The following is a 13,725-nucleotide window of genomic DNA, read 5'->3' as shown; positions in this document are numbered from 1 at the left end:
GCAGGGGCTATGCCAGGCCATGAAGGGGTGCCCTGCGTGGCTCCCCGTGGCTGGCAGGACGAGGTCAGCGCCGTCCCGGCTCGCAGCCCTGAGTGCCGACCGCAGGCGGTGTGGTCTGGAACTAGCTCCCCAAGCAGCGCGCGCTCTGGCGTCCCCACGGCGGCCCAGACCGGCCCCCCACCCAGGCGAGAGGGCGCGGTGCCCAAGGCCACACAGCAGCCGTGTTCCGGCTGTTCCTAGTCTTACCCCAGCCGGGTCGGCTCCCGAGCTCCCCGCCAAAGAGCAGGCCTCTCGCCAACCCGAAACGGGAGCTAACGGCTCAGTGGGGAGAGCCAGGCGAGCTATTTACAGCTAAGGCAAGCAAATGGCACCCCCGCGAGGTACCCGAGGGGCAGCTGCAGCCACCCGTCAATTCCGGGTGGGGATCTCTGGCCCCGCAGCGCTCAAACAGCCGAAACGACGGTGTCCTCTCCGGGCTCTGCGGTCCCTTCCCCGCGTGCCCGGTGATGGGGCAGGTTTCACCGGGCGGGTGGAGAGAAGAACCCACAAAGGCTTTTGCCCTTGGGTGTTTCCCAGGGCCTGGGGGGCGTCTCTGGGCAGCAGGGAGCGCTCGTGAGCACACTGGTGTTTCACGCGTGGAGGTCACAAGCCCAGCAAATGTGTAAGCGCTGCGATCGACACGCAGGCGCGCCCGAGAGTCCCAACGCCGGCTGGACCCGGCACGCCAACGCCTCTCCCAGCAAAACTAGCCTGTGAGGGCCTGCTCTGGCCGCTCTTAGCTAGTGCTGGCAGCTGGGGCATGCGCTGGCCTGCAGCTGCCACAAGCCCTGCACAGCCTGAGCCCCTTGGGGCGGCTGGGGCAGGGGCAGGCACAGCGCCTGTATGCCGGCCCGCCTCGGAGTCACTGCCCCAGCCTGCTCGTGCGCCCAAGGGACAGGAACCTGCCGGCATCCCCGCCACGTCACCCGCTTCGAGTACGAGCTAGGGGCACAATTCAGAGCCAGGTTGTTTTGTGGCCATCACCCAGGAGCAGGCCTGCCAATGTGCCCCAGGAATTGGAGAGATCCGCGCTGGGTAGGGCTGCCCCTCACCTCCTGTCAGCCCCTCCCATCACCGCAGCATTTGTCCTGAAGCTCTCGGATCAATACGATCCCATTTAGACTGTAGCTCCTAGACAGCCCCCCAGACCAGGCTGTTCCCAGCCCCCGGGGAGAGAATCCCTTCCCCAAACGTTTAGCATCAACACAGCTTAGTAAAATCCAAGGCCGCCGATCAACCCTGCGGTGTAAGGCCGGCTCTAGGGCTGCCCGGACTGAATTCCCATTTGAACTAGAGCAGAGCTTTGACAAAACCATCGTCTGGGTTTGTCCACGGCCAATGCCCGTACCCACCGCGGCCCTTCGTCAATCGCTCCAGGCGCTGACGCCCGTTAAACGCAGCTGAGGAACAAGGTGCACTTCGGCATCTGCTTCCAGCCTGCGGGGGTTAAGACCGTTCTCTGCTCCGTGAACGAGTGTTTGCTCCTCGTGCAGCCACTCACAGATTGTGCGCAGGCCCCCAGCCGCCCCGGTGACACGACGCGGCCTGAGCGCCTGGCGTCCGACACCGTACGGCGGGTTTCTAACCCTTCCGCGTTCTCAGGAGGGCCCCGCGTTCCCAGCGCTCGCTCTGAGCTGCGGGCACAGGGCTGGACACGCTCGTTCAGCTCTTTCTACAACTCACAGGCCCCTCACTTGAGAGCTCTGAGGCCGCACGGCAGAGCCAGAGGCCAGGCCTGCTCGCTTGCCCCGTTCCCGCTACGTGCTGCCGGGGAGGGGAACTTAGGGGAGTGAAGCAAAGCTGGAGCATCGCGTCACCTGCTGGCTGAGCCAGGCAGGAGAGAGGCCAGTGCATTAGTCCCCACGCACCAGTCAGCCTCCTGGCACACCCTGGAGAGGAGCCCTCTCGGCACAACCCGTTCCAGGGCCTTTTGGACGCAGCGCACAGCCAGGGCGTCACGTGCTGCAGAGCGCTGGCCAGTCCGTTCCCGCAGAGCACTCTGCGGATCAGGCCCCTCCGAGCTGGCAGTACCCCCAGCCCCTCCCCGGCCAGCCGCGTGCTGGGACAAAGTGGCCGCGCAGTGCAGGGCGGCTAGCTGGAAAGGGCGGCTGGCTGGAAACATCACTGCAGAGCCGAGGGCTTTGGTTTCCTGACAAGCTCCGTGACCGCGGGGCGGGGCTGGGAACAGCAGTACTCGAGAAGGGGAGCTGAAGCTTTTGGGAGGCTAACGACAATGGCGTCCCTTGACGGGGCATGAATCCTGCCCCTTCCTCTGGCTCCCGGGAGCCCCCCAGAACTGATCTCCGCCGCGCAGGCCGGACAGGCGAGACTGAGAAACGCTGCGCAGGAGAGAGGGCAGCAGGCGACTGGCGCTGAGGGCAGAGCGTGCCAGGCCTAGCTCTCTGAATGGGTGTAGGGGCCGCTCTCCCCCGAACCCAGTGAGAATCAGCCCCCTAATTTAGCAAGGTCAACCCGTTCCCCCATCCCAAGGCCACGCTAATGGGCCGCGTGCCAGGGAGCGCTCCGTGGGTTGTGCAGAGGGGCGGTACTGAGGCCCTGACCCGAGGGCTGTGGGCAGGGCGCCGCGGAGCAGCCCACACGGCAGGTGTTCGGCTAGCCCGCAAGCCGCTCAGCATCCCGTCGTGGCTGACGTCTCACTTGCGTTCCTCCGCGGCCTGGACCGCGACTCGTGATCACAACGGGCCGGCCCTGCACGGGTAACGGTGCGTGTGCTATTCGCAGCCGCAGGGGGAGCTGGCGACACGGGCGTGTGGGGCAGAGCCAAGGCTGCCGGGATGTTTAGCAGTCCCTCCGCTCAACCCCGTTCCAAGCTAGCACCCGCCGGGCTGGACAGACCCCCCCCCCCCCGAGGGCAGCACAGTTCTGCCCTCTTCCAATTCGGCCTCTTCAGCCGAGCAATTCCACCCTCTTGTCGGCAGGTACCCAGCGTGGCTGGCTCTCCGTGGCTGCCAGGCTCAGGACCCCGCGGCTATTTTCCCCTGCGCTGGTTGGAAGTTTCTCTTAGCGGAAGCCGGAACGAGGCAGCGGTGAGGGAAGCCGGCGCCCGTCCAGCAGGCAGGACAGAGGCGCTTCCCACCCCGCATTCAAGCTCAGATAACCCTTGGGGTTACCCCTCCGGCGGGGCCACTCTGCGCGCAGCCCGGACTAGGACTAGGACATGGAAAACCAAACCTCAGCCGCATGACACGGAGCGTCAAGACTTGACCCCAATTTAAGAGACCGTGATTACTTCGCACAATCGCATCCTTCTTGGCAGGAGCTGCGCTGGGCCTCCTCCGGGGAGGCAGGCCAGGCCGGGACTCCACCTTGCACCAGGGGAGCGTGACGCTGCCACGGCCGCTCCTGGAACGAGCTGAAGAGCAACGGCCTCCGCAGCTGCTGGGCGGGTCTGGCCTGCCCGCCCTTGCGCCGGCACAAGGCACAGCTGTGTCTCCCCTCCCGCCCGGGGCTGCGTTCCTGGCCCCCGGGGAGCGCGGATCGGCCACGCCGCTGCACCTGCTGCGCGGGAGGAAGGCGTGGAGCAAGGCGGGCTCGGGAGGCATGCGTGGCAGCGAAAGGGCAGCCGGCGCTAGCCAGCACGGTGCCGTAGCCTGGCGTGCGTGTGGCCGGCCCGGGGCCGCTGCTCCAGTCCCTGTTCTGCGGGCCCCTGCAGAGTTCTGCCCCAGGCACTACCGCTCGTCCTGGAGCTCCTTCTTCAAGGCGCAGAGTCTCCCCCCCACCGTCTGGTGGACGATTTCCAGGCCCTCCGGGTCCAGCTCTCTCACGAGCAGCAGGATCGCGCTGAGGACGTTGTTCTGTCAAGACAGGGCGGTCACGGTTTCTGCGGCGGCCGGACAGACGCTGAGCCGGGGGCGGCCAAGGGCTGCCTTGAGGAGATTGCGTTTGGCGCCCTTCTAAAATCTGGGCCCTTTCCCGGGGTGCCTGGGGAGCAGCCCCCAGTAGCCCCGTGGCCAAGCACCGCAGCTGGCTGCAGGGCGGGTGTGGGGGGAGGGCGCACAGAACAGACCAAGACAGGCCATGGGCTCGTTCAGACCTTCCCTCAATCACTGGGGTGATGCAGGGGGCCAAGCCCCACGCCCAGCTGCTCCCGGCCAGATGTGCAGCACAATCCCACGGAGCATCGCTGCCACCCGCTGGCCAGGAGGCTGGGCCGTTTCTCGGGGTGCTACTCCGCTGACCGCGCGGCGAGCGGCTGCGTATCCAGAGGGAGCTAGTGATTTCGTGGTGAAGGCGCGACCGTGTCGGATCCGCCGGCCTCCCCCGCCCCGGGCACGCTCCCCCGTGCCTAAGGCTGGCTCTCCGGAGCGAGACGGCCATTTAGCGCCGCACCAACAGCCTGCAAAACGCTCGTCCCAAAGGCCTGTGACCAGCCCGGCCGGAGAGGCCTCTGCAGGGACACACCAGCTTTGGGCCCACATCTGGAAGGCCGAAGCTGGGCCAGAGACAGGAATTCACGTTCGCCCCGGGGGACACTCACCCTCTTCGTCCTGCTGCCGTCCGTCTCCCGGGGGGAAAAGGAGGAAAATTCATCCCTTGGGCCAGGCGTCACGCCAAGCTGCTCTTGGACCTTGCTGGGGAGGAGGGAACAAGGCAACACATAAAATACGGGTGAGCCCAGGCCAGGAGCCTGCCCCCAGCACCGCCCGGAAAGGCAATCCGATTCCCAGGGCTGGAAACACAGGGGGCTGCTCACTGCGACCACAGCCCGGGGCCTAGAGCGTATCTGCGGCACGTTTCCAAAGGGAAAGCGGCCCACAGCGCACAACTGGCCACGAAGGCCCCTCCCCTTCCAGGCATGCGTGGCGGCGGCACTGCCCAGCAGGAGGCAGTCTCCGGAAGGAGCTATTCGGTACGCACGAAGCCAGGGAGCAGGGCAGAGCTCTGTTGTTTTCACAGGTGCTGCATGGATGTGAGCGGCTGTGCACGTGACCCAGGTATGGGTTGGCTGTCCGTGGTTTAGGATGGCTTTCTTCCTCCTCCCCCCCCCCACCATGATATGCAAATTGAGCAAAGGAATCCCAACGATTAATAACGGAGCTCTCACTTTGTCTCCCCCAGGCTGAAATTCAGCTGTTCACTCTCTGGCTCCGTGGGGCCCTCCGTGGGGCACTCCGTGGCACTTGGCTCCGTGGCTTCCGGGCAGCCGTTCTCCAGGCTGCGTTGAGCTGGGGGGGCAGCGATCTCCTCCCCGTCCACCAGGGCCTGGGACAACTCTTCCTCCGTCACAGCTGCCAAAGCCAAGCCGCCCCCGTTAGAAGCGGGGCTGTCAACCGCCCTGCGTGAGCGCCGGCGATTAGCGCACGACGGGAGGAACAGGTTCCTGCTTTGAACGCGCTAGTCGCAGGCGTTCGTGCTGCGCTGCCTCTCGGAAGTGCCGCTCCGCCGTTTCCACGGGGCTTTGCAATAGCGGAGCCGGCGATCAGCTGGAGTCCCCAGCTGATCCCAGGCTCCTAATGCGCTGCCGTGGGGCTTCCAAGGGGCAGCGCTGCATGGAGCCCGGGGTCAGCTGGGGACTCCAGATGACTCCAGGCTCCATGCAGCGCTGCCCCGTTGAAACGCCGTGGTGGCAATTAATTAATTTTTTAAATCGCTTAACAGCCCTAGTTAGAAGCCTTGGCTGATGCTCCAGGGAATTGAGCAGCATGGCAGACGACCCTCATTCTGCTTGGGAACGTGTGCTTGCCACACGCGTGACACCGGGACGGCGTGGCCAGTCCGTGTGCCCGAGAGCAGGGAGAGAAGGGAGGGCTACCCATAACCAGGCCTGCACAGCTCGGAAAGCGGCGAGGGCCATATTACTCCAAGGAAAACAGCTGCGGGCGGCAAGTAGGGACGTTCTCCCAAAAAATACCGACCATGCGGGCTAAAAACTTTTGTCGAGCGTGTCTCCGCTTGGCCCCCTGGCCTTTGTATCTCCTGCCCCCTGCGCCTTGGTGCCTTCCCCTTTCTCCTGGCCTGCCCCCTTTCCCTCACACAAGCCCCTTCCCCTCCCCTACCTGGTTTCTGCCTTCCAGGTTGCGGGGCTGCCGGAGCCTTTTAGAACCTGGTGGTCGCCGGCTGTGAGGTCATGACGCCACAGTGTGCTGCCCCGACTTCTCGTGCCGGAGCTTCATGCAGGCAGCCTGGCAGCAAGAATCGCCGTACTTCCCCCTCCCCAGCGGCGCTCCGCTCCTCCGCCCGGCCGGGGATCGGATGGGGCCGCGCCACCCGTAGTCGTCACGGGCTGCGCAGTGAGCCCCTGCGGGCCGCATGTTGTGCAGGCCTGCCCTAACCCTGCGCTGTCCTCCCTTCCCCCTGGCCTCGGCAGCCCCGCCTGCACCAAAGAAAGATGGCTACTGAAGGAGAGGTCTCTGACCCCGCCCCGTCTCCCCAGCGTCAGAGGCTGGGGGACAGAATCCCTTCACCAAACCGAACAACAACGTGTCCCACTTCCCCGCACAGCGGGAGCAGATCCACGCCCAGCACGCGCGTTTTGCAAGAGCAGAGCGGAGTCCCGTAACCGCCGAAGGGGCGAGCTGCCGAACGGGGTACCGCTGTGCTCCCTTACCCCCTCACGGGCCAACGGCGCGTTCTTACGAGGACGCGGCCGCCCCAGGCCGTGCACATGGACTGCAACACGCCCCCGCGAAGCTCCCCAGGCCGCCACCCCGAGTCCTCCAGGGACACCCACCTTGGTTGTCCAGCTTCTGGAGGCTGGGGAGGTTGCGCAGCACAGTCATCCGGTAGTGGTGGGGGTCCGGGCCGCAGCAGGGGTTCTCGGCCAGCCACAGCACCCTCAGCCGGGGCAGGCCTTTGAGGTGGAAGAGCTCGTCCAGGCTCGGGATGCTGTTCTTGCGCAGGTAGAGCTCAGTCAGGTGCTGGCAGTGGCTGATGGGCGCCAGGCTGGAGATGCCATTCACACTGGAGAGCAGAAACCAGACGTGGGGCCGGCCGGACGCACGACAGCCCCACCTCCAGCAGAAGCAGGGCCCCGCCGGTCTCCGGGCCCCGGTTCTGAGCCATCCCCACGGGAGCCTGCAGGCCTCCTCCCAGCTAGTGCAGGGCATTCTGGGTACCCAGCGGCATTTGCAACACAGCTGACAGGGAGAGACCCACTGTGCTGCTTTTCGGGCCCTGAAAAATACCACCCCGCAGGTTCCCGGCGCAGCCAGCTCGCCCTGCCCTTGTGGCTCTCTCTCACTGCCGTGCAAGGCCTCGCCCTCCGGCGTGTTTGTAAAAGGCTAGCCCTGTCACTCGGGCCTCGTGACCCGGCCCTGGGGGCTCGTGGGGCCGAGGGACAGGCCTGCGGGAAAGGAGCAGTTCCCAAGAAGGAATTCCGTTCGTCGGACACTTGTTTCTCCATACAGATTCTCCCGAGCCATGGCAGCAGGTAGCCACCGTGCACGGCTTCGGCACCGGGAGCACCGACGGGGGGCTATGGAGCTATGCAGACACTCCGAGGCAGGGTGAGCCCCAAAGGCAGGGTCCAGAGAAGGCAGGTATGGCAGCGGGGCAGGGGCTAATGTGAATGGGGCACTTGAATTCAACCAGAGAGGGGCACGTGCGTGCAGAGATGAGCAGGTTCCTGGCTGCGAGCTTAATCCTGCCAGCTGCTCTTGCTCACCACAGCCAGTCACTGGCTGTCCCATCCCCCTGCTGCAGACGCTGCTCGAGCGGTTCTTGCCTGCAAAGGGCTTTCAGGTTAAGATTTTACAGGCCTCACAGATTTTCCACTGTAGCTTCAAGATCTCTGGGCCAAGGCATTAGAACAGGGGTGGGCAAAAGGGTTTCCAGGGGCCGGATCCGGCCTTGCCAAGCGCGTTGATCTGGCTCGCGGGGGCTCTGCCGCTCCCTTGCCCCCAAGCCAGTCAGGGCCTAGGGACAGGGAGCATGCCTGCAGGGAGTGCATGGTGCTTCGAAGCGCCACGTGCTCCTTGCAGGAACAGGGCAGGGCGGGAGGAATTTTGTGTGCTTCCCCTGCCCCCAGGCTCTGACTGACCGGGGTGGGGGGGGCCGAGGAAGTGTGCAATCTCCTCCCACCGTCAGGGGCATGGGCAGCAGAGCGAACTGCCAGCTGTTCAGAACAGCTGGTGGTTCTCTCTGTGTGTGGGGAGGGTGGCGGGGGCAAAGACTTCACATGGTCTCCCACCTCCAGACCAATCAGGGTCTGTGGGCAGGGAAGCAGGAAGTGTGTTGGCCCCACCCCCTTTTGCATGAGGCCCCGCCCCTTTTGCATGAGGCCCCGCCCCTTCTGGGGCAGCCCAGGGCCACTTAAAAAATCTCTGAAGTGGCCCCGGTCAAAAATCATTGCCCACTCCTGCATTAGAAGCTCGTGGAACAGCCGCCACTCGCAGCTGGCAGCCTGACACCCACCTGAACGTGATCACTTCGATGTTTGGCAGCTCCCGGCATATCGAAATCTGGACAGAGAAAGATGCAGTGAACAGCCGGCCTCTTTCCAAAGACGTTCGTCTGTCATCGTGAGCTCCTTCACAGAGCCCCTTGCATGGGTAGGTGAGTGACAAACCCCTTAGCGTATCAAGTGTCAGTCTAAGGTTTACACGGGGAAAGTTTCCTGCATCCAGCTATTTCTCTCTCAGACCCCAGGCACTGTGCAGCCAGTATCTCTTCCATCTCCTCCCACCATGCCCAGGAACATGGTACCGGGACGCTGGAAGAGCCCCCACCAATACTCACACGAAGGGCTCAGCCCTTTCCACCTCCCCGTCCCACCTACGAAGGGGATCTGTGCTCTGAGTATGTTGGGAAGGTTAGTACTCGGGTTGCTAGCCTGAGTCCTTATGGCCACGCGGCCCTTCTAGCGAGCTGGCACGCGTGTCCACCCAGGCGAGGAAGCAGGCTCCCAGTTGCGGTGTGGACAGACGCTAAGTTAGTCCCCAGGTGCTCAGGACGGCAGAGAGGTGTTCTGAAGACCCCCGAGTGACCTTTCAGCCGTTCTAGGATAGTGCGCCTTCACTTGTAGGGACCAGAGGCTGCAAAGCTCCTGGACTCTTCCATCTGATTTCACGGATGTTCAGAAAGGCAGGAGACTGGACCCATTGTTCAGAATGAGCAACAGGGGACGGGGCTAGTGTGCGATCTGCGTATCCGGCAGCGCAGTGTGTATTGGACAAGGGCGGGAGACGGGTGATTACAGCGGGACAGGGCTACAGCAGAGGACAATTTCATAACCCCCCCTTTAAGAAAAGGATCCTAGAGCAGGGAGTCTGAGGGTCCCGGTCCTGTTTTTTTACAGCACCCCAAAGGGACACTTGGCTCCCTCCATGCCCAAGGGAGGCAGCAGAGCCCACCCTGCGGCGTACCAATGCTCAGCGCACTGCCAGCGGGACTAACCATCACCCGAGGGGCTGGCTCTCTAGGAATGTGCCGTCAGCACACCTGGCGTTGTCTGGGGCGGGGGCCCTGGAAAAGGCTGGTTTTAAGAGGGGCAGGAGGCATACTTACATCCGTGAGGCAGCTGCCCCTGCAAGAGAAAAAGAAACGGCTGGGACCGGTGGCAAAGCAGAGACGGAACTAGAGCTATTTCCAAGGAGGCTTTACCCCACGTGAACAGATGCGACGGGTGGGAAAAGCCACAGCTGAGTGCAAGGGGGTTTTCAAAACGTACGTTCTTATAAACCCAGCTTCTCGGGGGCATCTTTTCCTTAGCACCAGAGGGTGCCAGAGAGCGGAGCATTTCCTATCCCCCTCCCCCCGGCTCTCACCTTTCAGGAATCAGTGCCCCTGTGACGCAGTGGGGGGCTGTACACAGGGCTGTACGCTCTTGTGGCTCTGCTTGGGCAGTCACTGGGTGCTGTGTTGTGCGGTGGGTGACCCCTACTGGCCGGTGTCTGTAAGCACTGCCCAGCGGGGGCAGGGGGTGTCTCTGAGGGCAGGCAGGTAGGCCATGGCTAGCAAGGCCTCACCTGGCCAGGGGAAGGAGTTTAAACAAAGGAGGGGGTGTGGCTACCTGGGGGGAGGGAGTGACCCACAGTTGAGAGAGGGGCAGGCTTGGCTGGGCAAACATGAAGAGAACAGACTAAATTGAGTACCGAGGGTTCGGGGGCCTGTGTGCCCCTACCCCAAGGGGTCTGAGGCTGCCTGCCCCGACTCCTATGTCCACATCGAACCCAGGCTGGGCTGTATCTCTGAGAGGCAATAACCGCTCTCTATTCTACTGGCTGGCGGGGTCACATCTTGCTGCACACGGGGGTGCAGGGTCGGGGGTCCCCAACGCACCGTCACCCCCCCCAACGGTATACAGGAGATCAGCTCAAATGGGGCTTTCCATAAGCCCCTAATTACTGATTCTGCAACTATCCAAATGGGGCATGACAGTTTTATGGCTTCTACTCTGCCTACAGTCTCCTGAAACCCACACTTTGGAAAAGCAAAACACTGGGGTCACCCTGACCTTCCCATCGTATGAAATCCCCAAACCAGCAACGTTTACAGTTAAGGTTCAGTTCTCTCAGCAACCTTGACTCAGCCACATTGTGAGCCAAAACGTGATGACTCGTTGTGCTGTTATGCTGGGAATGTAAGAACATTCAAAACTTCAAAGGCAATTTGTCCAAGGAAAACCTGGCCCTGAGCTGAGTGTCTGATAAATGAGGCTACGGGAGCATGGCCAACATTGACATGCAATTTTTTTTTAATGTATAGCTTCCTAATTCCAAGGCTGGAAGTGATCTTTGTGATGCAGTAGTGGGCAACTTAGGCTAGCGATCAGGCCGCATGAGTGGCCCTCAAGATTACAGTAGCCGAGATGGGAGAGGGCTCTCTTCCGAATTCACAGCTCCATCGAGTTTCCTCTCTGGAATGGCCGTGCTAAAAAGCAAAGCGGAGCCAGCAAATGGCAGAGCGTCGCAGCCTCACAGCTAGCCAGGCCTGCGAATACGAAAGAGGCAGACAATAGTGCATCCTTCTGGAGCTTCCCGCACTCCTACCGCAGTGGGGGAGCGTGGTCAGCTTGCACCTCGCGCCCTTGCTTTACGTGTGTGTCACGGAAGTAAAACTGGTAGGAACGAAACGATGTAGATGGAAACCAGTGGAATCAGGCAACCCGCAGCATGAGCAAAGGTAAACAGAAGGCCTTGTGACACACACATAGAACCGTGTTGAGCTGCATGTGGCCCTCGACCTGCAGGTTGCCCACCACGGATCTACTCTGACCTCCTGCATAATACAGGCCACAGAACTCAGCCCCCAACCTCCACCCCAAATTCCTAGACCACCATTATTTTGCTTTCAGGCAATTACATACTCCAAAGAAACACTGAAAAAACAGATTCGGTGTGTATCCTCCTGGGCCTGCAATCACTGGGCGTAGTGAAGAAATAATTGCCAAATTGGGGTCAGTAAGTCCTGGAGGACAGCCAAGCAAGTGTAATAATTCCCCTAAGAGTGACTGTACTACAGCTGTTTAGTGTCAGTGTTTTCCAGGCGTTACTAGGTACATTTTATCCTCTTGGGCACAAGGTAACACTGGGGAAGGTCTGGCTGGTCCATCGGAAGGGTTTGACAGTCCCGGCAAGTGTGGGTTCAGAACAGGGTTATAAGACTGTAGCTGGTCAAATGGTTACGTGGGCTTCACAGAGAGCAGGGTGGCAGGTGGGGAGCTGGCTGCCACCCCACGCTACATGTAACCACTACAATTTTCAGTGTACCCGCATTTTAACATCCCTAGTTCAGAACAAAGGAAGATTAAAGACCCCCCTTTGGTCAAGGCGTTGAACCACCTCCACGCTCGCAGAGCAGAGCATGGCTGGCTAGGATTGGTGGTGGGCATCTCCAGCGACATCCCAGAATAACCAGCCAGAGATCCCCTGCTAATGCAGCCTGCTGGCTGTAGGGTCGGCCAACACCCTGCAACTAGGACTCCACCAAATTCAGGGCCATGAAAAACACATCCCAGGTGGGGAAACCTGATCATCCCCTCCCTGGCGTCCAGTGGGGGGCTCCAGCTGCTAACCCCTGCGGGCCACAACGGGGAGGGACGAGCCCAAGGCTCCCGCTAGCGTTAAGTCCATGTGCAGACTGAAGTGTGCGCGACACAGCCCCTGCACAGCGCCACCCCTTGGGCACAGTGCGGACCGGGCTCAGGCAGGGATGTCCAGCCCCACTCTCAGGGGGTGACGCTCATGGGTTAGCGGGGGCCCGGCTCTCTGCCGGCCCCGGCACCACGTGTCCGGGTGGTGCACATCCGCCCCGGCCGCGGTGCACGCAACAAAACTTATTCCGCACCGGGACGGAACCACGTGAGGGGCATCGGGGGAACGTTGGGAAGGGCGCGCGCCGTCCACTAGCCCGAGCCCCCCTCCCACGTCACCCGCGCGCGCCGCCCACCAGCCCGAGCCCCCGCGTCACCCGCGCGCGCCGCCCACCAGCCCGAGCCCCCCCTCCCACGTCACTCGCGCGCGCCGCCCACCAGCCCGAGCCCCCGCGTCACCCGCGCGCGCCGCCCACCAGCAGTTGAGCTTGCGGACGCTGCCCAGCTCGGCCGCCCGGGCGCGCGCCAGCACCGCCCTGCGCGTCAGCTTCATGGCCCCGGCCCGGCCGCGCCCCGTCGCTAGGGGCGGGGGCAACGCGGCGGTCGCGTCTCCGGGGGCGGGGCCGGGCGCGGCCGCCATCCCCGCGCCTCGCCCGCTTCCGGCTGCAGCTCCGCCCGCCCCTCGACGGCGGCCGCGGAGGGCCAGGCGGAGCGCGGGCCGGAACAGGCGTCTCCAGGGGCGGGGCCGACGCGGCTCATCTCCAGGGGCGGGGCCGAGGCCGCCTCGAGCGCTGGGTGGGGCTGGTAGGAGGCGGGGGAAGGGGCGGGGTTCCACGGGGCGCCTCCTCAATGGGGGAGGGGCTGTCTGGTGAGGGGCGGGGTTACATGGGGTGCCCCTGCTATGGGGGAGGGGCTGTCTGGTGAGGGGCGGGGTTACATGGGGTGCCCCTGCCATGGGGGAGGAGCTGTCTGGTGAGGGGGCGGGGTTACATGGGGTGCCCCTGCCATGGGGGAGGAGCTGTCTGGTGAGGGGGCGGGGTTACATGGGGTGCCCCTGCTAAGGGGGAGGAGCTGTCTGGTGAGGGGGCGGGGTTACATGGGGTGCCCCTGCTAAGGGGGAGGAGCTGTCTGGTGAGGGGGCGGGGTTACATGGGGTGCCCCTGCTAAGGGGGAGGAGCTGTCTGGTGAGGGGGCGGGGTTACATGGGGTGCCCCTGCTATGGGGGAGGAGCTGTCTGGTGAGGGGGCGGGGTTACATGGGGTGCCCCTGCCATGGGGGAGGAGCTGTCTGGTGAGGGGCGGGGTTACATGGGGTGCCCCTGCCATGGGGGAGGAGCTGTCTGGTGAGGGGGCGGGGTTACATGGGGTGCCCCTGCTATGGGGGAGGAGCTGTCTGGTGAGGGGGCGGGGTTACATGGGGTGCCCCTGCTATGGGGGAGGAGCTGTCTGGTGAGGGGCGGGGTTCCATAGGGTGCCCCTGCTATGGGGGAGGAGCTGTCTGGTGAGGGGCGGGGTTCCATAGGGTGCCCCTGCTATGGGGGAGGAGCTGTCTGGTGAGGGGCGGGGTTCCATAGGGTGCCCCTGCTATGGGGGAGGAGCTGTCTGGTGAGGGGGCGGGGTTCCATAGGGTGCCCCTGCTATGGGGGAGGAGCTGTCTGGTGAGGGGGCGGGGTTCCATAGGGTGCCCCTGCTATG

At 63.4% G+C, this 13,725-nt stretch overlaps 1 protein-coding gene across 1 annotated transcript; it reads right to left on the bottom strand.

Moving 5' to 3' along the window:
• Positions 1–3,252: 3,252 nt before the first annotated feature.
• On the bottom strand, positions 3,253–12,714 carry CFAP410 (cilia and flagella associated protein 410). The gene is made up of 7 exons (XM_075937310.2): positions 12,508–12,714; positions 9,505–9,523; positions 8,413–8,459; positions 6,731–6,960; positions 5,105–5,288; positions 4,538–4,631; positions 3,253–3,854 (listed from the first exon to the last, which is right to left on the bottom strand). The coding sequence occupies exons 1-7, from the start codon at positions 12,669–12,671 to the stop codon at positions 3,729–3,731; spliced, it is 864 nt and encodes a 287-aa protein (XP_075793425.2). The 5' UTR covers positions 12,672–12,714; the 3' UTR covers positions 3,253–3,728.
• Between the last annotated feature and the right edge of the window lie 1,011 nt (positions 12,715–13,725).

Source organism: Pelodiscus sinensis, chromosome 10, assembly GCF_052426305.1.
Source record: "Pelodiscus sinensis isolate ZL-2025 chromosome 10, ASM5242630v1, whole genome shotgun sequence".
NCBI lineage: Eukaryota > Metazoa > Chordata > Testudines > Trionychidae > Pelodiscus > Pelodiscus sinensis.
The sequence above is the reverse complement of the archived record's forward strand: the minus strand, read 5'-3'. Positions and strand labels throughout refer to the sequence as shown.